Source organism: Psammomys obesus, unplaced genomic scaffold, assembly GCF_907164565.1.
Source record: "Psammomys obesus unplaced genomic scaffold, mPsaObe1.curated_primary_1811, whole genome shotgun sequence".
NCBI lineage: Eukaryota > Metazoa > Chordata > Mammalia > Rodentia > Muridae > Psammomys > Psammomys obesus.
In genome coordinates, this window is record NW_026596166.1 from 349,201 (window position 1) to 375,743 (window position 26,543).

Consider the following 26,543-nt stretch of genomic DNA (forward strand, 5'->3'; position numbering starts at 1 on the left):
CCGTTCTCCTGCTGGCTCCGTATGCCTGGAAGCCGGCATGCTTGTCAGGGCAATGTCCACAGAGCCCCCAGCAGACTTCACCTCTGCTCTCAGAGCCCCACAGCTACATCAACTCCCCAGTGCCCTGGATTCCTCTCTGGCCACTGTCTTGGCTTTCCCAGGTAACAGCTGGCCTCCTCACAAGAGACTCTGGGGTCATCTTCATGGAGGGCACAGAAGCCAGTCTGTGAAGTTCCACAGATGAGCCGAGCACTGGCAACATTACTGCCCCGTGAGTGCGGATCACTGCCCCTCTGCCTAGCCCAGACTCTTCTAATGTAGAACAACAGAAGCCTTCGGGCTCTGGAAGCAGTGTGTGCTTCGCTGTGTGGAGGAATGGAGCAGAAAGGAAGTCCTTTGTGATCTCTGTGGGCTCTCAGTCTCAAAGCTGTCCCTCCAACATCCCCCTCTTCCTTCTAGCCCAGTGCTCTACTTGACCCCATTCCTAACACCACACACACACCACATGCACGCAGACACACAGCACGTACACACGTGAATAGTCATGCATACATATATTTGAAGCCGAGCATAAAGGGCTGAGGAGATGGCTCAGCGACTAAGAGCACTTGCTGCTCTTGCAGAGAATCCAGGTTCATTTCCCAGCATCTGCATGGTGGCTCACACTACTGTCTGTCACTCCAGAGGACAAGGGGTCTTCCGACCTCTGCAGGCAACACTTGGTGCACATACATACAAAGAGGGAAACACACACACACACACACACACACACACACACACACATACAATTTCTAAAGACCGGTATAGAAACACCACACATATGTACACACAGTGAGATGCTCTCGGACAGGTACCTGTGCAGGCATGCTCACAGAGACATGCCAGAGAGATCCACCCGCCACAGATGCATGCAGACTCGTCACAAGCGTACTGACAGTCACAGGTGCTCCAGCCACACCCTGAATGCCACCTCTGAAGTCAGAAACGCAGGTTGGGCAAGAAACAGAAGGTGCCCCAGGGGTCTCTGGGAAAAACTGTTCAGATGACTAGAAACCACAGCCTGCTCCTGGCTGAGTTGGGGTTGGAGGAGCATCCAAATGAGCCGTGGTCCTTAAATCCTGCAGTCCAGACTACAGCTTCCTCTGGATGCTTCCTCCATGTCCTGTGCGTCAGCTGGAAGTGGCAGGCACTTGGTGTCTGGAAACGTTCCAGAGGGAGACTTCCTGGGTTCAGTAGACCATGTCAATACACTGTACCTTCCCTTGCTTTAATGCTGTATGGACAGTACTCCCAGCACAAAAAAGGGGGGGCATGGAATGGGACAGGGTCAGGCCACAGCACTTCCTCACCAAGTTCCAAGTATCCTTGTGTAGACCTGAGAAGAGCACTGGGAAGTCTCTTTCAATATGACCTTCCCAGTCCAGTGGCTCTTCACTGCCTTTCTAAAGCCTCCCTACTGAGTGAAGAGATCTCCAGACTTACCTTGCCCCTTGTCATCCTCCCTACAGATGCTACAGCCCCGTGACAGAGTTACAGTCCACGAACCATGAGGAGTTATATGCAGATCGGTTCTCAGACTGTCCCAGAGAATCACCTCACATGCCCCTAAAAGCCCATTGATGAAGACAACAGGGTCGTACTCAGCCTGGTTCCTTGAGGTATTAGGTAGAGCCACCCCTATTCTTGCTCTGTCCCTTACACATACGTACCACATACAACATATGTGCACACATACGCAATCTGGAACTATGCTGTCCTACTCCATGGAAAAGATAAAAGATAAGCAATTTCTGCTAAGTTGAGCTATGAGTATGAGTCTGTTGGCTGCTTACTGCACCCTGGCCCACCCTATCTAATACACACTCACAGTACCAATCACAAAGCACATCCATAACTATCTATTATGTCTTCTCAGTAGACTGTTTAAGAATAGGAACCTTATCAGTCAAGTACAGGGCTACAGCGAGCAGCTAGCCCCGGAGCACAGCCCACCCCCAATAAACAGATGATGAATACATGGGAGTCTAGGATCTCACTGCCCCAAAATAGCCCTTGGTCCCTGGCCCTGGCAGGTATGCAGGGAGTGGCACTCACCTTCTTTGCTAACACCCAGGCAGCCCTTCAGCTCAGGCAGTGAGATGACCTTGTCCTTGTTCAGGTCGCAGTAGTCGGTGAAACGCCGGGCACATTTCTTGGGCTTGGCTTTCTTCTTTACATAGCGCTTGAACGGCTTCATCTCCCGCTTGTTGATGTCATCACTGCTGTTGCTATCCAGTTGGCTGAAGTACCAGTGTGCCACTCGCTCCTCCAGGGTGTGGCTGGGGTCGGGCTCTGAGAACCTGGGCAGTGGACAGACACCCCCACCCCAGAGAACACCAATCAGGATCTTGCAGGAGCCATGGACCCCACTGTGATTCTCTCCCAAATGGCCACAGGCCAGAGTACTTGCTACGGTTAAGCACTTGCTCTTGCCATGAGCTCTTCTAACTCATACTGAAGTTGACTGACAATGTGTCTATGTTGGGGAGTGAAGGTGAGCCCTTGAAGAAAGTTTAATTACCTTCTTGAGAGACTGGGTCAGTTCTTATTGAAATGGATTAGTTCTCACATTAGGCTGCTATGAAACAGATGCCCGCCTCATCTTTCCCTTCCTCTTTGCATGTACTTGCTACATGCAAAGCTGTAAGCTGAAGCTTTAAGAGGCTCTCACCAGAGGCCATATGGATGCTGCCATGCTCTTGGACTTCCAGAACCATGAACCAAAATAAAACTCTTCTTTATAAGTTACCCAGCTCAGGGCACTTTGTCACAGCATCAAAGACCAAACCAAGACCGTCTTCATGCTGGGCTATCAGACATCAGGTAGCAAGAGCTCGTTCCTTAGGGGTTTCCAAGGAAACCCCGATCATTATTTCATTGACCTGCCTCATCTTCTGAAATAACCAAGACATTCCTTGTGCAGATAGGCACTCCAGACAAACTACATAGATTTAATCCACCTGAGTTAACCATGTCTAGGATCTAAACTGTCCTCTCTTGACCCACAGATCACTGTCAGACAGAATGCTTTCCTGAACTTGTGAGTGGAAACCAGCACTGAGTGTTCGCCACACCCAGTGCCAGGACTGGGGATATCAGCCCAGCCTCGGGCTGCTCACTGTCTCAGAGGAGCAGAGCCTAAAATATGAAGACTGGAGATGGAATGTGTGATGTTCCCATCACCTGTGGCTTTGGGCTTGTGTGGAGAGGCTCAAGGTTGATGTCAAGAGTCACCCTTGGTCGCTCTCCACTCTATTAATTAGGGCAGAGTCTCTGTGTTGAAGCCACGGCTCCCCTACACAGTTGGTCTAGACAGCCAGCTTCCTCTGTCTATTCTGTGCCCACCTGCTGAGTGCTGGAATTACAGGTACACTCCCAGCATTTACATTAATGATTGACACCTGAGCTCTGATCTCATGTCTGCTGCTTGGACTTTGACTGCTGAGCCATCTCCCTTAGGACTTCTACTCAGGATATCTGGGGTGGGCCTAAGAGATTACATGCTAACCAGAACCCCAGCTAATTCTTAGAGAAACTAGAGTGACCAGGAGCACATCTTGGTGCCCAGACACATAGTGATGACTGCATCTGGCACAGTCCATATCTCTGGACCACAAGGTTTCAAGGTCAATGCCTATGTGTATGAGTATATGCAATGGCCTACCTACCTGTTGTTTTATTTATTACCCAATTATTTATGCATCATCGTTACTCAAAGAAGTCAGAGTGATACTAATAACAGTTTTTAAAGCTAATGATAAGTCTGTTCCAGAGGAGTTGATTAGAGTTCCTGATCAAAAGAAAGGAGACACACAAGTGTCCTGGGGCTTTTGCCACTGACCATGAGCTGGGATCCATATTCAAATGCCTGGTACCTTGCCCTTGGGAAGGGGAATAAAGCTGGGATTGAGATCCTGTAAGATTTCAAATGACTGATGTGCAGGGTCTACAACAGAGCATTGATAGAGCTTACTGATGAGCTGGGACCAGGTGATAGGGACCCTTGCTTGCACACTCTAAAAATATACCTGAAGTTTTAAAAAAAATGTCCAAGGTACTTGGTGATATGATACCTCTCTCAGTTTGCTTTATGTTCTAGAAAGGGATGGGCCACATCTCATCCCTCCCCGAGAACAAGCCGGAAAATCCTGTCTTGCTTCACAACTCCCAGGCGACGTAAAGTTAAAGCAAAAAAAAAAAAAAAAAAGCTGCATTACTTCCCCAACCCCCCACCCCCAAAAAAAAAAAAAAAAAAAAAAAAAGGCCAGTCACCCCTGGTAGCTGTCCATTCCATTCTTAATGAGGTAGACTTCAGTCTTGGGTAAATCCCCTGGACATCCTGGACTGGAAGAAAAATGTCAACAACAGGACCTTATCCTGACAGCTTCCACCCAGAGACCCTTGGGGAAGGTGTGACGGAGCTGTCACTGGCCTTTGACTCCCAAAGAATCTGCTTAATCTGCCCCCGAAACCAGGTGCAGGAAGTCTGAGGCAGGCTGACACTCTCTGCGCTGTTGTGTCACTGTCTGTGTGTACGTTTCTCTTCCTTTAGGAGCAGCAGCACCTGCTCTCATGGCTGCCCCTGCAGTACATAGGGGGTGGGCAGGCAGAAACTCTGTAGGGATGCTCAGGATGTGGGAAGGGGAGCATCAGGGAGGACCCAAGCCCTGGAGGAGTCAATAGCTCCCAAGGAAGGCTCTCACCAGGGAGCTGTGAGAGCGCCAAAGCAAAGGCATCTAGCTCTTCCTTTAACCTTTAGGCTCGGCATAGCGTAATGTCTACCTGGAGGCTGGAATAATAAAGTCTCGGTTGCTGAGACACGAAGGGATGAGGTCATCCCAGCCAGAGGCCCTGCCAGGGAAGGCTTTCTCCCTCCAACATGTGTTCCTGGAGCACCCCCCTGTCCGCCTGTCTGTTCTCTACACGTCTGTGGTCAGAGCTCTCCCTACCTGCCTTTGGGCTATTTCGCATCAAGAAGCAGTTCTTCCAACCTCAAAAGCTCTGAGTTGGCTAGGAGGTGATAACCACGTGGGCCCTGTTCCTTTGCCCTCCTGGCTCTCCTTCGCCCCCTCTCTGTTCTCCCATCAAGACATTCTAGTACGGAGCAGCCCTGGCTTCTCACTGCTAGCTTGCACGCCTCCCTTGCTCATTGCCAAGCCACAGCAGAATGCTGGGCTGAGTACAGGAGGTCTTATCTCAGGAGAGGCCCTTCTAAGCCCCCAATCCACAACCTACTGTCTGGGCACAGTGTCCCAACCCCTCCCTTCCATCCCAGCTATCAGCTTTTGGACCCCTTAGATCTCCAGAGGTTCCCGTAAGTAACAAAACCCCAGTGTTCTACCTCAAGGCTGGGTGATGGCAGGGCCATTCTTGAGAACCCACCACCTTTACCGGAACAAACTCCAAGACCCTTTCTACTTCTGATCTGTCCCAGTCTTGGGATAGCTAAACCAGCACGGAGCGTGTGCAAGAGAAGACACCAGAGACCTCTGAACTGAGCAGTTCTGAGATTCCTCCTGCAGGGGGGTGTAGATGAGGGTGGGGCAGAACATCCCAGAAAATCCCTCCCAGATTTTCTAGGGGCCTCTCAATCCATCTTTGCCGGCGTTCCTGCCACACTGACCCCTGCCCTCGCTACCCTGACCTCAAAGTCATATCCCACTGGCCACTCCAGCTCTCACAACTTCCTGAAAGTACCCTCCTACGTGTTTCTTTTTGTACATTCGTTCACTCATTGTGTGTGTGGAATATATGCGTATGCATGCCACAGTATGCACATGCAAGTCTGAAGACAACCCACGGGAGTCGGTTCTCCCCTTCCACTATACAGGCTCCCAGGAACTAGCCCAGGCCATCAGTCTTGGTGGCAAATACCTTTACTCAAAGAGCCATCCCAGTGGTTCTCTGGAAGCATCCTCTTAAAAAAAAAAAAAAAAAAAAAAAACTGCTGCTGATCTTACAATTCTAGGCTGACACTGGCTCAGTCTTGCTCTCCCATGCACACTCATACACACACACACACACACACACACACCTACTGGGGGCAAGAACTGCTCAGTTCATAGTTGTTCATCAAACTGGAGCTGGGACCCTATGCTGAAGGAGCCAACTGCCTTTATCTGTGCCTGCAGGAACTCCTTCATGGGTAGTGTTCTTCTAGAAGGGATACCTGGGTGGGTAGAATGCTCAAGTTTTCTCAGTTGTAGTGTGGAAAAGCTACACACAAAAGATGCCTCATTCTAGATTCAGGATATTGTAGCTCTGTCTTTGGGCTATTTTTGTAACTTCTGTCTTCAGGGATAGGGAAACCCATTAGAGGCAGCTCCCTCCCTGAACAGAAACACTCAGCCTTCTCCCAGTTTTAGGGGTGGTGAAGGCCATCCTGCTGCGGCACTTTCAGTTTTGATTCTGTGGCCTTGGCCCTGGCAGGTTTTGGCCGTAACACATAGCTGGAGAGCCAAGCCCATTTACCACAACCTGCTTTGGCCAAGATTTGGGGCCCAGTTCTGCTGTCCTAAGCAGTTTAAGAGAAGGTAAAGAGAGCTGGCCAGAAGGCCTGAGCCAAGCCAAGCAGACTGCCTGAGCCCCATCTGGCGCTGGGTCCAAGCCCCACCAGCTGTGCGGGTGGAGCTGGGAAATGCCAAGTCAGCCACATTCCAGACTCTTCCTTGCAAAGCCATCAACAGGCAACCAACTGCACTGAACCAGGAGGATGAAGCCATTCCACCAGCCGTCTCTCCTTAGGAAGCATACGAATGACCAGGAGTTATTACACAAGGCTGGCTCTCCCTAGAGTGGCTTAGAGACTGGCACCTAGGTAGAGATAGCCTTCCTTCTACAGGATGGGTGGATGGCTAATCCAAAGAAAAATGTTGCCTTCCAGAGCTCCGGTGGGAGGAACCCAAGGGCATAGGTTAGTCATCCTCATCTAAAGATGTTTGCAATGCCCCTGCCCACGTACCGGTCACCGATGTTTCCACAGACACCAACTCTCCGTTGTTGAATTTTGGATTTGGGCAGCACTTTTTCTGGTCACTGAATCAGGCTAGGAGGCCAGAGAGGAAAGCTGGCAAAACCCTCCCTGCATTTACCCAGTCTTGAGCATCTATTGACTTCATGCGGATGCTTCCGTAAATCATGCCTCCCTACCCAGTTCCATTCCCATCACCCTCTTGCTGACTACTGCTCTCCTGCTTCTTTTTAACATCCTCTGGTTTTGCATCACAGTGTCATCAGGATGATCATCCAAAAGTACTCCCAACCACCAAGAACGGTCCCTGATGCCTCTGGCATGACTCAGTTGGCCCAATGCAACCTGGGCTCTGTCCAGCTCTGCAGCTTCATTTCCTACTTGTTCACACCACACCTCAGGCCTAATCATATCACTTCTTGTCACTCCTCCTATATGCCTCCCCTTCTTCATCTCTTATTGCCCATGTATTCTTCTGCTGAAATGCACTCATTTCTGGTACAACTGGGTGGGGCCTTTCCCCCCTCGGTAAATGAAAATGTCACCTCCTATTGTCAGCTCTCGCATGCCCTCCCTGCCCTGAGTCCTGGAAGCTCTTACCAGCCTCTGCGACCAATGGCTTTGTAGTATAGTCTCCTGGGTATATACCACTCCTCCACGCCAGGGACTGTGCCTTTTTCTTCAGATGGCCCCAGAAACGAGCACAGAGCTTATACCAAGGGCAGGCTGAGAAGTGAGAGTCAGGGCAAAGCCATGTATGACAATCACCATGTCTGCCAAGTGGTAGGGATGATCGGTTTTCTGCAGGGCCCAAGCATCCTCTCTCCCTTCTTCCCACAACCTCCCTGTGGCACTGTTTCTCACTGGTGTCCACTGGTGTCCAGGTTTAATTGTTAAACCCTGAGAGGGAAGGGTTCAGTGTGGCTCTTCTAACCTCATACCCGCAACCCAGCTCTCAATTCCAAATCCAAGTCCAACAACCATGAACTCTGCATTCCCTGATTCTCTTCATCAGCCTTATTTCAGATATGCTGCCCAATTTCCAGCAGCCCTGTCCCCACATCCCGCATTTTTCCATAACAGGAGAAAAAAAAGTGGCTGGCCAGAGCCTACCTACACAGCATCCCAAGTCCATCAGACTCAGGCAGTGCTATAGAGCCCTGCTTACAAAAGAATCCCGGAGAACTTTCCAGTTGCATCCAGCCTTCTACTTTGCCTTGCAAAAGTCACTGGACTCTCAGATCTACCTCTCGGTCCACCATATCTACTACCCTTCTGGTTATGCACTGATCAAAACACGCTGAATGTGTACTATGGGATCCAGATTCTAGGAATACAGCAGGGAAGGACCTCTGATAAGGCAATCTGTCAGTACACCGGACAGTCACCAGAAAAGGGGAATGAATGACATTCTAGACTGAAGGGGCAGCAGATGTGAGGGTCTCAGGATAGCCAGAGTAACCTGTGGAAGGAATTTGGAAGGACTAGTGCCTGGAATGTGATGGTGAGGGGGGAAACCAAAAGAGCAAGAGGTCAGCAGGATCTCCTTGAGGGTTGTTCAGATCCAAGTCGGGGCTTCTGCTTTATGCAATGGGAAGATCCCAGAGAGCCCGGAAGGGCTGGCAACCCTGCTACCTCCCCAGAGCTTCCCCGCTTTCTCTCCTCCTTCGCTCCACTCTCTTGCCTGATTTCTAAACTATTTCTTGGTCTGTCTTTTCTTCCTGTGGATTAAAAGTATAGCCCTTGGGTAACACAAGTAGCCAAACAGTCCAAACCTTTCATCCCTATCAAAACTAAACACAGTCAAGTTAATATAAGCCTAAAATGAAAACCATGTTTGGGGAAATGTTTTTTAAAACTTCCCCCAACCCCAAATTACAGCTAAAAGATGAGGTTTGGTGTTTTTTTTTTTTTTCAAGTTTTTCCCTAAGGATACATTGGTATGAAAGGCATCATAAAATTTCTAGTTTTTGTTGCCTGTAAGCATCTCTATGTCTTGTGACACGAGGACACCAATCCTAACTTCTCCTGGTGGCAGGACCTGTCTATGATCCCCTTCCTATAACCAAGATTGTGTAGTCCTGGGGTCAGTGACTCCTGTGGAAACAGAGGGTCAGGGGTGTTGATGCCTTGTCTCTACAGGGCTAAGGGAGAACTTGCAACCAGCTCCCTGAGCTGCTGGGTGGTGGGGTAGTGGGCCCACCCCAGCCCTAAGATTTCTGTGAGCATGCTTCCTCCATTGTTCATGTTTCCTCTCCTGCTTCTAAACAGCATAAAAGCAGTAGTTCTCCCTTCTACTTTCCATGTCCCCATGGACACCTGAAACTGCTGATAATATAGAACTCTAAATACACTGCTTTTCCTAATGCACATAACTGTGATAAAGTTTAATCTGGAAATGAAGAGCGCGTATACAGTAAGCAGCAAAAAAATTAGCAGCAATCAGTAATAACAAAACACTTAGAATAATAAAAATTATTCTAAGTTTAAATAAATTGTTCTCTCTCTAGAATTTTCCAGGGTGTTTTGTTTTGTTTTTGTTTTCGTTTTTGTTTTGTTTTTACCATAGCTGGTTGTGAACAACTGAAATCCTGAAAAGTGAAACAGAGGACCAAGAGGGACTACCACACTTCATGCCCGGGTTTTCAACAACCAGCGGTTGTTGAGCATGCTCTTGGCAGTTTCTTACCTATAGGCATGTGATAATGTACCTTTGCATCCCTCACTTTTTTCCTCTTCCTGGCAACTGGGGTGCATTGCCACTATTTTCAGGTGCCGCACACTGCTGAGCACTGTGTTTGAGGAAACAGAGCAATGGCCAGAAGCCAGCCTGTGAGCTCGTGGGAGCCTGGAGTGCTCAGATTAGGCCCCCAGACAAGGATTTTAAAGAACTATATAGTTAGTGTACCCTGTTTTCTCCTTTTGTTTACTTAAATAGTTTTGTCCATGTAAGAACCCTGAATATACAAGCTCTAACCTCCAAAGAGGACTGTAAGAGCATGACACTGTACCATGGACCCCGGGATGACAACTCACCCATCTTGTCTGACCGAGATGTTTTGCCCATTGACTGAGATGCCCCTGTTTCTCAAGGTGTGGCTGCACACACCTGTAATCCCAGCACCCAGAAGGCAGAGGCAGGAGGATCACAGCAAGATCAACACCATTCATGACAACTACATGTTCTCCAGAGAACAGACTTCCAGCCTGTGGCTTCTCTCCCAGCCCCACTTCCTATTGGAAGAGTCCAGGGCCGCACCCTACGGCACCGGAGCGCTGCTCACATTCTCACCTCCCACCTCCAGTGGGCGCTGCTGAGTTAATGGCCTGAACCATGTCTGTGGTGAGGGCATCCAGCAGGCTGGTAATAAATTCTGTCTTCTTCCCTTCGGGGCAGCCTAAGATAGAAGAGGAGATTTGAAGGCAGAATCCAGGTAGCTCACCAAGGCAACACCTTCCTCGACTACCTCGACTAGCCAGAGACTAGGGATGTGTTCACCATTAAGCCTCCGTCATTCCTCTGTGCAGAAATCACACAGAAGCATCAGACCAAAAGGATAATAATGTTTTCAGGTTTCTCCCATTCCACACACCAACGCAGGCACTGTGTGAATGTTAGGAAGACAACAGACGAGGCCCTTAGGTTGGTAGAGGTCACAGTAATATGCTGGGCCAATGTACCCAAGATAAAGACCAGACAGACACTGTTCTGCTCTGAGGGGCAAGAACTGGGCGTGGAGAAAGCACAAGGGAGGGACAGAACCCTCCCTGTGTGAATTAAGTGGACCTATCATCAGCCTCCTCTTTTCGCCCTTATTGCTCAGCTGAGGTGATGACTGTAGACTCCTCCGTGAACACCCGAAAGTTCCTATTCTTGTTTCGTTATTTCGGCAAAAGCCCCAGCACAGGTGAGCCTCCTCCCAGGTGTGCCTGTCCCAGGTGCATGCCGAAAAGAGGGGCACTGCTGGGGAAACACTGCCTACCCTGAGAAGAGGAGAGCCCTACTCACCCCCACCAAGTGGGCCCAGAGCACAGCCGCAGCCCCGCCCTCACCCCCTGCAGCAGTTAGGCCCTTCTCCCTCCAAACCTCGAGGCCTCAAATGAAACATGACCTCTCAGGACAGGGTGGACCCAACTAGGTTCTCGCTGTCATTCGCACGGCGCCCCGCTCTCTCTTGAGGGTACCTGCCACGAATCTGTATGTTTGTGCCTTCCTGTATCTGTATATGACTTGCCTGTTCTACCCTGTGAACCTCGTGTCTTTGAGCACTAGACTAAGCTGTGCCTGGCGTGAAGGAGAATGGCTATTCCTATCTGCCCCTGGGGAGGCTGTAAGAAGGTACCCTAGTCTCCCTGCTTCTAATATCATGATGCTGTGGTTTCTACTAACCTCACAAGGCGGGACTTTCAGGGCTCCCTGCTCTCAGTTCCCACTTTGGAGTCGTGATGGGTAATAGGAAGAGGGCACCAGGTCCCACCAGGACAGACCTAATTTTGTACTAAGTAAAGACTGCTAATGAGCATGAGTTTAGACAGCTCCCATCTATGCAGAGGTGTGGGAGGGGGCTTTCTCCAAGGATGCTCTTCTATGTGGGTGTAGGTCTAAGACAGAGTCACCTGTAGAAAGGCTTCCCTGTGCTTGGGCTTCTTCTAGAATGATGCACAGAAAGAAAAAAAAAAAAGAAACTTATGTGGATGTACAGGGGAAGGTCTACAATCTATATACCCCATATTTGTGACGCGGAGTTCACTATAAATAAGGGAAAAGCTAGCCCAGTGGCAATTTTGGGGTCCAGTATGTCTCATGTCACCCCCAGTGGCCATCCTGTGACACCAAAGATCATCATATAAGCATTTCACAGAACAGGTGGCAGATAGTACCCAGACCCCTCTGAGAAGGTGTTCCTTGTAAGCTATCTTTGTTTCACAGCCCCCAAATACCATCCCCATTTCACTGACATAGAGAATGGCCATGAAATTCCAGAGACTGAATTTGAAGTCCCTGACTACATTTTTAAGACAAGGAGGAAAGAGCAAGGGAGAAGAGCAACGTTCTCAGGGGCACAGGACTGACTCCGGATGTAGATTCTCTGACTCCCAGGTCTGTGTTCCTGTGATGGGCCTTCCCAGCATGCCTTGCTCTACGCTGTAGAGGAGAGAGTGGCCTCTGCATGGTGATGGGATAAGAAGCCCAAAGAGCTGAAGGTGCCTGTACCAGCAGGGCAGTGTCTCCTACCTGGTAACTCCCTGTCCTTGAAAGGGTCATCCGCCTCTGCACTCTTGGCTCTGGCATCACTCTCACAACTTGGCATCACATAGCTTGGAGGAGAGACAGAGAAATGAGAAGTTTTGATGGGGTTGGCACCTGAGTCTTCTTCAGCCACTGCTTACTGCCCAGCAATGATCTGTGTCATCATTAAGCCTAGAGCCCTTGGGGAGGAAAATAAAACAGTCCCTGAGCTGTCCAGCAGCTACAGGACAATCCAGCATAAATGCTCTCATTGAGACATGTTCAGGCATGTCATTTTAGCCATGCGAGCGTGATAACAATGCCATCTCCAATCTGCACATGGGATCTTTTTTTGGTCACTTCAAAATTAGGGCAGTACAATCAGCTTTTCATCGGGGAACTGAATGTTGAGAGAGATTAAATAGTTTTCCAAAGTTCGCAGCTAGAAATGGACAAATCAGTGATCAGAATCCAGGTCCCAGGCACTTCTATTAGACCCTCATCCGCTTTGGAATGGAGACCCGAGACTTGGCTCTGGGAGAAGTAGGGCAGTAAAGACAAAAAAGGGCAGCATAACCAAAAGCTGGTCCCTGTGTCCCAGGATGCTCCGCGCAGGCTTACCGTGTGGAAGTCCCAGGCAACGGGCGCCCTGTGTCCACGAGGACACACCAGCAGTAGCCTGTGGACTGGTGACATTGCACCGGCTTGTAGAGCCCACCAGGGGCACACTCGGGAATCACAATGCCCTCGCGGGGATTCTGCCGCGCCTCTTCCAGGGCGCTCTGCCTCTCCTGGTCACAAGAATGGACTTTCTCTGTAAGAGAAGATGCAGCTTCTGGTGACGATTAGAAGCCTCCTTCTGTCCAGACTCCATAATAAACAGCCAGGACCAGGCCTGCCCACAAGGAACCGGTGAATCATCCCAGACACCACCAGGGACTCATCAGCGCTTTGACCAGGGAGACTCTCCTGTAAGCAACAACCCAGCCAGGTCATCAGGAAGACTTCCCTGAGCAGGAGTTCGCTTCAGAGCTGAATGGTTCCTCCATTTTCATTGGTGTCCCTGCTGATGCACCTGCGCGGTCTATAGGCTTCAGCTGGGCTGCTCTGCGCGTGGATGTTGGGATGCCCACGCAAGGGGACCCTGCCCAGCCCAGGCATAGCAGGACAAAACCACAGACCACCACCTTCTTGCAGGGTAATGTCCCACACCCAAATGAACAAAAAACAAGGGCCAGCCCTGGTTCCTTTCACCCTCTAACACAGATAGTCAAAGAAAGAAAGCTAGTGGGCTGAATCAAAGATGCTTCCATTAGACAGGAGCAGAAACAGGGGAGGCAGAAAGGCATCTGTAGTTGGTAGCTTGGGGAACACGTGAACATGTCCAAACAGCTAAACCAAGTCTCTCCAGAGCCAGGCCCAGACAGAGACAGGAACTGAGGCCCTATGCCAGGTGTGGCCAGCTCACAGAAGCCTCACACCTGTAGGACCCTTTACTGGAAAATCCTGCCCAGTAAATCACCCTGGGTTTTTAAACCCTTTCTTTGTTTTGCTGAAAGCTTTATTTGTGGGGGGAGGAGAGAAGCACTGTTATTGTTTAATTTTAAATTTTTGTTTTAATTATTTCTTTTAATTAAAGTGTGGCATTTGTTTAAAAAAATGTTTGAAAAAGAAAATCTGTACATCCCATATGGCCCCCAAGGTAAACCCCTCCACCTTCCTTAGATCTTGTCAGGCAAACAGCAACACAACTTCAAGGGGATTACACCAGAGGCTCTGGATAGCCCTTTCAGATCCAATTTGGTAGCCTCATTTTCCTACCTCATATTTCATGCCATGAAAGAGCTGACAGAGAAACAAAGGCAAAGGAAAACAGCTTTTACTGGCACCACGTTCGTGTAACGGCCTCTGACAGGGGCTTTAAATTAGGACCCTCTAGGCCAGCCTCTCCAGCCATAAATCAGACTCCTGCAAGATGCAAAGGGGAAGAGGAGGAGCACCTCCCCCCCCTTCCAGGGCAGCAGGGGGATGGTGAACCTAACTTCACACCACAGTGGGCCTGAAACCTGGGGAGGCTGGGGCAGGAGCTGGGTGGTAACGGCTTTCATCAGTACAGGCTGATCCGAGCTTTATCCTATCCTCTGCTTTCCTTAAACAGTACATGATTCATAAAAGAGTCTCTAATGATTGAGTCTCTACACCTTTGTGTAGACTAGTCCACATGGACCCCCGGTTGGTTTTAACCCACAACAGAACAGTGTGACACTACTGGAGAAAAAGCCCAGACCTTCAGAGGGTTTGGGGCTTCTCCCTTCACTTTCGATGAGTCCTAAGGCTGCCAGGTAAGGGTGCTTTTATATACTCTCTAGACTCTGGAGGAGCAGAGGCCACATGAGAAGGAAAAAGAAATGGCTTGGCTTGTTAGCGACATGGCCGCTTGGTCATCTTGGATGTTCTAGCCCCACTGATCCTTCACTTGGATGAGCCCAGGGGCCAATTCACATAAAACTAGTGAGACAGGCTCTCTGTCCATGGGAAGATACATTGGCAAGAATAAATTGTTTTTCTGCTACACTAGTTGATCTGGGCTAGCTTGCTATATGACAATAGGTACCAAATTAACTGTCACTTTAGGCCACAGGGAGTCTTGCCACCCCTGCAAGCTCTCCGGAGATGATACAAACACTAATTAATTAGTAAGTCCCAAGGAGCGTAGGCTTGCTGTTATCTGAGGACCCAAAGCCAGTCCATCTGTGGAACCACCCTCTGCCCTACTCAGTCACCTCCAAGATGAGTCTTACCATCCCATCCACCTCCACCAGCTTTCTCAGGTCAGCTAACAGAACGCAAGCTGGGACTGACCCCCAGGGTCATTTTTAACTCACAGAGCAAGGAGCTCTGCTGGCATGGATGCATGCCATTCTGAAACACTTCATCTCCTCTTAGGAAAAGCTGTGAAACAGAGATAAGGTGGAAAGGCACGGCCCAGTGACTGTGAGAACGGGTCAGGGCTACCTGTATATGCCTGGAGGATATAACCCACGCCAAAGAAGAGGGGCGTGGCGATGGCTGACCACACACACTTGTACTCTTCCCTGAACCTGCCCCTGAGATGGTGCCAGGCAGTGAGCACTCACTCAATCTTTCTCTTGGCAATGAAACCTCTGACTCAGAGAAGAAATGCAACAGAAAAGCATACTGAGTTGAGAACGCACAAAGTCCTGGCCTTGCCATTGGAAGACACACAGTGTGCCTTTCCTAATCATACACAGCACGTCAGGGGAGAGAGTGGGACCAGAGAGATCAGCAGTGAGCAATGCTGGATATAGGGCTGGAAAGGCCAGGTTGAACTGGATGAACACGGACCCTGTGTGAGGGCCCAGAGCCCAGGTCTTTATGTGCTGGCCAAGATGGGATCAGCAGAGAGGACATCTCATCTGCTAGGACTGTACCTCGCATTTACCCGTGGTAATTAGGAACAGAGGAGATCATGGATAACATAAATTCTCAGCTGATCCCCTATCTGCACTGGAGCCCAGAGTTTAATCCTCTCTTCTAGGACCCTTCTCCTTCTTTGTCTTTTTTATTTTTATGTATTTTTAAGAGTAAAAATGGGCAACAAACATAAACATTGCAGGATTTGGGCTTGTCTAACTTCCAGGTTATTGGCTTCCAGAGAAGAAAGTGCTGAGAGGAAGGGAAAAAAAAAAAAGAGGAAGCAAAGATTTCTGGGTAACCAACACCTTAATGCCTTTGAAAGTCAAGTCATCAGTGACCAGTGGGTGAAAGCAAACAGGAATTTCATGGTAGAGAAAGATGATGGAAAGAAGACGGAGAGGGGTGTCAAAGAGGGACTGTATTCCTCAATGTTCTCCAGAAACACACACTCACACAAACACAAACACACACACACACACACACACACACTCACACATACACACACACACCATGAAAGGGAGATTTTTAAGGACTGGGCTTATGAATTAGGGAGATGGCAAATTAAACTATGTAGACAAGTCAGCGTCGTAGAAATGCAGGTAAGCAACTGAGGTGGTCTTGAGTCACAAACCAACAGGTTGCACCCTCAGCTCTAAGACACAAAGCAGAGCTTCTCAGTGACAGTCTCCAGGCAGAATTCTTCTTAATGCTTAGAACTGATTGCATGAGGCTGGCCCACACTGTGCAGAGCAAGCTGGCCTAACTGAAATCATCTGTGGATGCTCACATCACCATATCTAGGTAGCGCTGGGCCAAACAATGGGGCCAGGTTGCTCAGCCAAATGGATGTACCTAAAGAAGCATCATAAGGACTTTAGGAAAGATGATACATAGATAGAGAAAAACTGAGAAGTTCCGAGCCAGAAACAGGGCAGGGATGGAAGTAGCAGGGAGCAGGGGAGCCAAGGGTGAAAGATTGGGAGTTTGATGCTAGACTAGGCTGGATAATGAGATCCTATCTCAAAAACACAAGCAAAAACTGTAGGCTGGAAGGATGCCCTGGCCAAGAATGTGGTCTCTCCAGATAAAGACCTGGTGGTTCTTTAAAGAAGCTGCTTTGGCCGCCCTGACACTTGCTTATGTTTGTTGAGCTAGGCAATGGAAGACAGAGGGATACTAACAGGGCTCGGGACAATGTCCTGAGAGATCAGGGACCAGTGCAAGATTGTGGGTGACAAAAATCTCTAGGGCTCAGGAGGAGGTCAAACAAAAAGTTCTGGGGACGGACATGCGGGAACTCAGTGGATATATGTGTACCTTAGTCTGATACAATATTAGGTCCTGAAAAGGCCAGGAAAATTCTGAGAATTGTGCCATCAGCCAGAAGATGTGTCCACCTATTCTCATTCGAGGTCTTTCTCTGTCCCTGAAGCTATCTCTGAGAACTTCTTGGAGTGACACTAAGGCGTGACACGGCCCCTGCTGAGTTTCTGAGTCCCTCGCCCTTTGTGCTCTGACTCCACCAACTGTAAGTCTTAAGGGTTAGGACTTCATCATCTCCTTCCTGCCCACTTCGCCACCCCCACCTCTGGTTTGCTCCTCACTCGGAGAACCATGGACTCTCATAGAGAAAGAATCCATGAAAGATATTTAATCCAAGAATCTTGTTCTAGCCAGTGCTCCAGAGCTGGGACCCACCCACCGTGGAATAAATGCTAGCCAGTGGGTCTGAGACTGCTGGAATCCCACTCATCCCTGACCCTCACTCATCCTGGGAAATGCTACACTCAGCCCTCACACCCTCAAGACTGCATTTTCTTATGGGGATAAACATCAAGAAAGGGTGATTCAGCCGGAGAAAATGAGAGGAGCTTGCTTAAATTCATTGCAAAAGTAATCATCTTGCCGGGCCAAGAATATTAAGAAAAACACTGGCCTTCTTTCGACAATGACCCTGAAACCTCTTCAAATACCTCCCACCCGTCTCGTCTCTTATCAAAAATGAATAAAATGCTCAACGGTAACCCACAATAACAAACCGTACGTTTTTATTTTAAAATCTTTCTAAATAGCGACATGAAATTCCAGAGGTTGTAAAGGAATGGTGTGGCTCTCACCGCAGGTTTCTCCAGGTCTGAGAATTCATGGGGGTGTGGCACGGGGGCCACCTCAGGACTGCCCAGTGGCTGAGAATTTGGTGGAGAGGTGTACTACCAGAGAAGGATGGAAAGGTGGGCCAGGATTTTAAGGACCTGGCTTTCCTCTTGAAAGGGCGGTGCAGGAGCCAGGGGTGTGGAGGCGAGGAAAGAGCCCGCCAAGGTCATAATCTTTAGGAATGATTTACAGAACATTGCTGAGCCATCCTTCTGTTTATGCCACCACATGGGGTTTTGACACCTATGGTTTCAAGTTATTTGTGTGAATGGCTTATTTTTCTTACTATGGACTTTGCAAATTTTTCACTGGAGGGTCTAGGTGCCCCTCCCCGAGAGGATAATTTTTCCAAGTAACATTTGCCGGATTGGCCCTGCTCTCTCCCTGTGGGTTTACCGTCACCTCTGTCAGTGAGGGCCACTTGGCCAGGGCCAATTTCCAACTCTCCACATTTGTGTGGCATGGAGTCATCTGTGTGGCTTTGAGAACCCCACAGAGAGGGAGATTCCACGGAGCTACTGCTTCCCCTTCAGAACAGAGGACTGCCCATCAGCTAAGGAAAGGAAAGGCCCAGAAAAGATGTCCTGCTGGGGAGGGAAAATAAAAGCAAGAAGTCGCACATCAACAGAATAAAGTCACTCTCTGGTTGTTCAGACCAGCAGAGACAGAGGTGGGGAATTGGAAACAGAATTTGCCCAAGTTTAATAAAGGCACTTCTGCCATTTCCATAGGTTTCCCCATCCCTAGCTTAAAATAATAATGATAATAATAATAATAATAATAATCTCTTTCTCTATATAATCTGCCATAAAAGGAAGTTTTAAAAATTACATCATCCATCGCTCACGCTTTGGGAAGGACTTTGGAGAATGCTCCGGAGGGGGTGCCCTGCCCGATGAGACAGGGTCTCCTTCATCTCTGCCCCAGAGGGAGAAGTTGGGATGCTGTATAATCTCAACTGGATGGTTGTTCTCCAAAGCCGGAAGGAACGTAAGGCATTCAGATGAAATGCTCCAGGAGCAGAAGATGGGGTGAAGAAGACCTGGGCTGCCATGGCCCTGTCGATGAAGCAATAGTTAGTGTCTATGGCTCCACCTCCTGTGCATTTCACCCAAGGGGCTGGCACAGTAAAAGATTTCATAGACGCCAACAGCAGTCGGAATAGAGGTAGTGTGGCATGGCAGTCAGGAGCATAGGCTTTTGGGGTCCCCCACTTAGCTTTTGACCTCGGGTAGTTTCTAAGTCCCAGGTTTGGTTTCTTGCCTATACATTCAGAGTAGCCCCTACACATGGCCCACAAGGTGCTTATGAAGATAAGATGTAAAATAGTATATGGGACTTAAGTTGTAGCTCAATGGTAGGGTACTTACTTAGCATGTAAGTAAGATACCTAACACCGAAAAACAAATGTGCAACACTTAACCTGATGCCACAGTGAGGTGGAATGGGGTAGCTGCTATTATAGTTAACTAGTCTAAGGTGCTAGTGTCCTTAGTTATAGGTGGAGTGTATCCAATCTTCTTATTCCTATGTTCAACTTGCCTCTTCAATTGGCCTGTAACGGCTGAGCAAGGACCAGGTTATGGGAACAGTCTGCCCTGGTACCTACAACAAGGGGTGCACAGTCTATGGAGGAAATTTATATGATTCTATCTAGTTTTACCTACATAAATATCTCAAAGAGTCTGTCTGCTTTTCATACTAACTTCCAGAACTTCAAAAAACATTACTGACAAAACATCCATCTCTGCTATAGTGGAGCACATCACTGGCCCTCCCTTTGGTACACTACCCAATGGCCAGCCCCATCCTTACATGCTCACACTACCCAATAGCTGGCCCCATCCTTACATGCTCACTGTGTTGTTTTTCCACCCTCTCAGGCCTTAGTGCATCACAGCTGGTAATGGGCCTAGAGTTCTGCACAAGCCCTCAGCTAGCTGGACTCTTGATTTCTCATTGCAAAGTCAGTGGCAACTCTGGAAGCTTCCCAGCTGCTTCTCCCTCTAATGGCCCACACACTTACAGTTAGACAGGAGCAGGGACACCTTCCCATGGCTTGGGGACTAATCCAGACTTAGCTGCTCAAGTCACTGGAAGCTGAGCAGCAGGAAGGGGTGCAGCCAAGGGCAAGCCTGCTTGGAGTTTTCAGCCTTTCCCTTGTGCCTCATACTTCTTGGGGTACTGTTACGTGGCCTACGAGCCACAGCTAGTTTTCTGTGGCTCCAAAGTTCCATCTTCAGGCAGAACTAACATCCCACATCCCCAGAGCTGGGTTAGGACAACTCTTCCTCAGGGGTAAACATGCTGTTAGGGTAAAGCGTCATGGGTGAGGAGGAACAGGAAACAGTACAACCATCCTGTGTAAATAGATTCTCTGCAGATCCTAAAATGGCCATGCATGGCTCACCATGGACTCAAGTGGTAAACACCCACTTCCCACACAGACAGATGCTAAGCTCTTTGGGTGAGGGGGAGTATATTTCTTCTAGGATAAATTGCCCCAATTTAGCACATGAACATATCTCGTCTCAGCACACACACACACACCCAAAGCATCACTGACTCACACCCGCCCAACTCTGTTGACTCATGCAACAAAGTCAAGAGAGATACTCTTCCCTCCAAAGGACTAAGAGATACTTCACAGTAGCTCTGCTGTGACAAGTACCAAGAAATAGTAGCAGGCCTTCTTCCCAGTTTCTCTTGGTAATTTCATTGGTCCTGACCTGGAGGCTCTGTACTAGAAGGTCCAAAATGTAGAAAATTCAAGTTTCAAGCAAGAGAAGAAGAAAGGATGCAGACAGAGGGGGGAGGTAAAAGTGGATTTTTTTAATTTGTCAAAATTAAGTATACTTTTACTCTTTCCTTCTCCCAAATTACTAATATTGTATGTGTGTTGATGAGCTTCATACCCTGCTTACTCGCAAAGTCATTTTACAAACACATAATGAAGGCTCTCAGGGCTAAGGCCAAAAGTCACCATTGGCTTTCAGAAACTTGGAATGAATCAATTGCAATACCTACAGCTTATTAACAATTGAGGACAAAAGGGAAAATATTGGGACATGGTTTTGCTATCGGACATCAAATTGCATATGAAACTCACTTCCGGAAACAAAACTTTTGGTGGTAGATGGAGTCCCAGAGGCTGAATCCTATGGCCACACACCTCCAATTCCATCACTCTGAGCAGATAACGGGGTGAAGAAGCAGCTATTGATAAAGCAGGGTAAAACTCAACTGTGGGTCTGGCTCTCTGCACATCCAGTAACAATCACCTTTCTTTTCAGCAAAGGGGTAAAGAGGGAGAGAGAGAAAGGACAAAGCCTTTGTTGCCAGGGAAAAGCTCTGGGAAGGACCATATGGCCCCATCCCCATCTGAATTCCATCGGCCATGACTGGCCAAGGTATCTTCATGAGCTCAAAGGCAGAGAGCCTAAAAGGCCAGTTACAGGGTGTGTTTTCATATAGATATTTTAAACGCACACAAGCCTGGGCCCATCCTACTTGCTAATGTTGGTAGATTACTCATTCTTCCTCCCAATCACGTCATGTGTGAGATTCCAGGTGGCTGTGGGGTATTTGCTTACAACGGCTACCACTGGTTTCCTTGCAAGCTGTTTATTTTTCCAGCCTCAGGTCATTACATCAGCCCACAGTTTCCAGTTGGGCAAAGAGTATAGACTCGTGGGGGTAGGGATCCAGCCAGAAGGCACCATTGCCTCCATGACCCCAAACCCCAGTCACTTCAGCTACCCCAGCAGAAACATCCTCAGTGGAAAAGCAATCTCATCTGTGGCCAATGACCCAGAAGCCAGCTGAGAGGAAGACCACTGAGCCCAAATGAGTAAGGGCAAGAATGCTGTCAACCTGTGACACATGTATGTGCTTAGGGCAAACATGGACATTTTCATGCAAGAAGAACTGAGACTCCTGTTTCATTACAAAATGTCAAAGAAATGTGTTTTGCTTTGGATTCCTAATAGCTGCTCTGTCTCCACAGAACACAGTGGCTGACCACAAGTTGTTTCATCCACAGATACATATTCATGCTGGTCAGCAAGGTGGGAAGTAAGGGTGGATTTAAATCATGAGGCCAGGTTCTGGGGCCTTCTGGCAGTCCCTGATTTTATCATGGAAGATTTTGTAGGAAAGACAAGGAGACAGTAGAAGGAAAGATAATGCAGAGACAAAACTAGAGGCTAGCGGTACTAGCCTAGGCTCCCAGGGCAAAAGGAAACATATTGCTGCTCTAGACCTTGGCCATGGCACACAAAGAGCCTGGTGACCATGTCCATGACCCTAGTTCCCAGGAGACTACACTTTCTGCCATATGGAAACAAAAAGACACAAATCAAAAAGAGATAGCAAAGACACACCATTAAATATAAGCTATATCTTACATATAACTTACATATTCATATATATATATATATTCATTCATATAGTCATCTTGAACCAGGGGATAAAATGAAGGGTTAGATGAAGATTAATTCTTGTTATGTATCTTATCTCTTTGCCTTCTTCTACAAATAGAGATGGCTTAAGAATATTTTAAATACTAGCTGTTTTAAGAACTATCATGATACTAAAACTGGATTACAAAAAGAAAACTCAGCAGGAATTCATATTTCCTGAAAAAGCAGCAGAGACTCTGTCCAGCACCCATCTAGGACATGCTGCTCCCAAGTCTTGGGTTGTTAACCTACCAGGAACATCATCTTCTCGGATACAGAAAGAACTCGTGGAGCCATGGATGCTTGTGAAAGAGAGGTACGAGAGAGGTGGTCACGGAAGAGAGGAGCAGAAGGGCAAACCTGAATATGCCGATCCTGCCAATGACTCACAAGGCCACAGCAGCCATATGAACACATGGCAAGGCTTTCCAGAAAGGGCCAGAACCTCCAGGAGGGGAGAAGAGTGGATACGTCTGCAGGCGTGTGTGTCAGGTTATTGCACAACTTCAGGCGCCCAGTGGAACCTTTCCAACATCAATAGTCCCCGGGCCAGAAAACAAACCTGGCGTCACAGGGTCTGAGTGTGAAAAAAGGATGTTTGGGGTATAAAAGAAATTGAAATTGCCTTTTTTGCTTCTTCTGAGAGAAGACTGACAAGATGAGCTCTCATCCAGGCATATGCTACTCAGTCTGATTCAACCCTCCCCATGCATGTGGCTGATGGTCACCTGAACCTAGAATCTTTCATCAAAGGCTAATGAAACCTGGTCTTGTGTGTTTACTTCTAATGCTCCAGTCCTCACTAAAAGCCAATGGACCAGACACAAGTTCTCATCAAAGGAAGCCTCCCCTGTCATTAACTGACTGTGCTACATGTATGAAAATGGACTAGCATAATGCAGAAAGGCATTCCTCCAAAAAGAAGCTTTGCTCTGTTTTGTTTTAAAATCATTTATGGTAAACCAGAATTACATGTCTAAACTGAAGCCTCACAAATCCTGAAAGGCAATAACTTTGTTTTACTTATGAGGAAACCAAGACTCAGGGAAGCTTTTCTGAGGCAAGGAAAACCAATCTTGGAAACCAGGTCTACACGTCCGTCTGATTCCAAAGCCCATGCTTTGATCAGTATATAGTTTGTGTGTAAAAGTTTCCCCACCCCACTGCCTGAAAATCCAGACCTCATGTTTCTTCCCTGGCAACTGGTTGCAGAAGCATGCACCGGAACAGGATGGTAAAACTTGAGAATGGTCTGTGTGAGATGATGAAGAGTCTCGTGAGCGGGCCCAGCAGTCTCTGGGATGGTACAAGCTTACCTGGAATGTCACGAAGCATCTCAGGAGCCACAGCTCCTACTTCTGCTTGGTCTATGAAGGGGCCAAAAAACTCGAGTGAGATAACCCCATGCTCATACCTCCCATTCAAATGCCATATTCAATTATGTACACCAGGGGCCAGAAAACTTTCTTTGTGAAAGATCATAAAGTAAATGTCTTAAGTTTTGCAAGCCATGCAGGCTCTGTGACAACTATTCAAGCCTATTCTTGTGAGTGAAAATGACCATAAACAGCATCTGGTAAATGAGTGTGACTGTGTCCCAATAAAACTTTATTTGCAAAAACAGCCAGGTGGCCACTTATTATCCACTATATACTCTTGTGGATGCCATGTCTTTTATACCTGATTCCATCAATAAGATTGACAGATATCAGTCAGTACGGCCAGGTGATAATGACAGAGCATATTCTAGTCTGTTAAGCAATTACTAAAATAGCAAAGCGTAATAATTTGTTGATCTATTTCTTCTAAAGAACAGTTAACTCTCCTGCAATTACCCTCTCCTGTGTGCTAACCATATAGGATCAACAACTATGGAAAATAGAGGTGGCTGGGTCACTGCAACAAGAGGAAGATAATTGTCTAGAAACCATTTCTCAATGTGACCTCATGATCATACAACAGAAAACTACACCAACCAGTAGGGGTGTGGGAATCAGAACTTGACACCACCACTTTATTACGCTCAGAGAACACAGCTCAGAAAGACAAGTGTCACTGTCTAACCCCAGTAAGCACTGTCATTTGTTAAAGTGTGATGGCACACATCCGTAATCTTGGCGCTCAGCAAGTTGAGGCAGAAGGACTTTAAGTTCCAGGCTACCCCAGGCTATATATCAAGGGACTATATCAAAAGTCAAGAGCTGAAGATGTGGATCCGTGGCAGGGTGCCTGCATAGCAAGCACGAGGTCATAGCATGCATAGTACCATAAAACAAAACAAAAAAATCAGAGTGTTGCTACCAACAATGTCAAAATGCTAAATACATAAATATACCTACAATTCATCACTTAGCCAGGTATCGGTCAAGAACCACACAGACATTCACTTAGTGAACCTTTTGAGGGACAGACCATGATCCGATTCTACAGATAAGAACCAAGGCTCAGAGAGGGACTAGAGCCACTCACTGTGTGTTGGAGTCAGGCTATGAACCTGGGTTTTGCCAGTTCCAACACTTGTGCATTAACTGATGTACTACTGTGTCATACTCTTTTATGTTCTCTTTTATGTCGCCATCACCATCCCACACTTCCATCTCATATCAAATAGTAAGCCAGTCACCCAGAGAAATGCTGACCAGCCCAAGCCAAACAGAAGGCCAGCCACCGTGTTAGAATTCACCTCTGTCTCACTCCCTGAACTCCAGCCTCCACACTGCCACCTAGGACAGAGCTAGCATGCAAGTAAAATGGAGGAGCCAATAACAGCACACCCACTCACACAAAACTCTGCCTTCCCCATCCAAAGGTGGCAATCCTTTGTTCATAGTCCTTGGAGCAATAAGAGAAGGATATGGCTAAATTAAGCTTGGCCTACAACATAAATTATGCTAAGCGAAATTTCTCATAATGATGTCTTAAGTGAAAGAATGAGCTGCCCTCTCAGTAACACAGCTTGGGTTTATGACATTTTCTGCTGGTAAATATTTAGTCTCTACTGATAGCAGGTGAACTTGGTTGAGTGTGAGCTTTGTTGGTGGCAAATGCTTCAACGAAATCCTATGACTATGACCACTCTTCAGATTTCATCACCTTGCAACCAAAACCTGACCATTTCCGAGACTTTGGTACTGACCATTTCTGAGACTTCAAAAAAAACTAAACAGGAAGTACATGACAGTAAGCAGTTTTAAAATCCAAAAACGAAGGGACTAAGCCTGTTGAGTTTGAAACCCAACTTTTGTCTGCTTCTTTCAAATTCCCCTACATGGCATTCAAAAAGCCAATCCAAATATTAAAACATACTGACACATTTTGTCATCCAAACAAATCAACTACTCATAGAACTTGATCCTATCTATAATAAAAAAAAAAAACAGGAAGGGGCTAATTCCTCCGATCTCCTTATTTTATAACTGTGAAAAATGAAGATGATACAAAGTAAATGACTTGTGTAAAACTGGATAGAGTGGCACAAGCCCCGGAGGCTGGGGCAGAAAGATCACTAGTTTGAGACCAGCTTGGACTAAGTAATGAGACTCTGTCTCAGAAAAGGAATTGGGGAGAAAACAAAAGAGAAGAAAGAAGTGGAGGGATGGGGCAGGCAGTAGAAAGGGAAGGAAGGAAACAGAGAAAAGAAAAGAGACCCACATAATGAGTTGTCATACAACAACTATGGGACACCCAAGGAGAGAGGCTTGAATTCATATATAATTCAAGAAAGATTATTTACCTGAATTTCTTACATTGGTGTTATTCAATTTGGAATCTTTGATTACCAAGTGCTTAATCCATAATGTAGGAGCTGTGATTTCTAGAAAAAAAAAAGAGAGAGAGATAATGTGTGCATACGTGGGCAAAGAGAAGTTATGACATGACGTGTAACCCAAATTTGTAATAAGCTTTTTTACACGCTGAGGCATTAAAGATTCAGCTATCTCCCTCTTGGCATACCGACCCCATCCCAGTGCCAACACACTCCCTCTTCCTTGTGACGGAAGTGCTTCTTCCCCACCGGCTTTTAAGAGACAACCAGGGCATCCTGTGCTGGGACCCAGCATGGTCAGAATCCAGAGGCACCAAGCCACTCCATCAAGGAATAAAAATATTATCCCAGGAGGTGAGGAACACGAGCCAAGCCAAGTCCCTCTCAGCTGCTTCCCTGGGAGAAGATTTAAAGGGGATAAATCAACAAACGAATGCCAAACACACCGCAGAGACCATTTTAGAGGAAACAGCTGAGCCACGGCAG

At 47.6% G+C, this 26,543-nt stretch overlaps 1 protein-coding gene across 4 annotated transcripts in view; it reads right to left on the reverse strand.

The window, feature by feature from the left end:
* Smoc1 (SPARC related modular calcium binding 1) overlaps positions 1 to 26,543 on the reverse strand; it is a 153,793-nt gene that overhangs the window by 4,492 nt on the left and 122,758 nt on the right. For 2 of the 4 annotated variants that reach the window (XM_055595385.1, XM_055595386.1), the window contains exons 7-12: positions 26,025 to 26,105; positions 23,608 to 23,658; positions 12,861 to 13,053; positions 12,246 to 12,328; positions 10,302 to 10,407; positions 2,095 to 2,339 (exon numbers count right to left, since the gene is read on the reverse strand). In XM_055595385.1, coding sequence (XP_055451360.1) covers positions 2,095 to 2,339; positions 10,302 to 10,407; positions 12,246 to 12,328; positions 12,861 to 13,053; positions 23,608 to 23,658; positions 26,025 to 26,105 — 759 coding nt within the window. The remainder of the gene's footprint in view (positions 1 to 2,094; positions 2,340 to 10,301; positions 10,408 to 12,245; positions 12,329 to 12,860; positions 13,054 to 23,607; positions 23,659 to 26,024; positions 26,106 to 26,543) is intronic. The other 2 variants (XM_055595388.1, XM_055595387.1) reach the window with 1 other exon arrangement.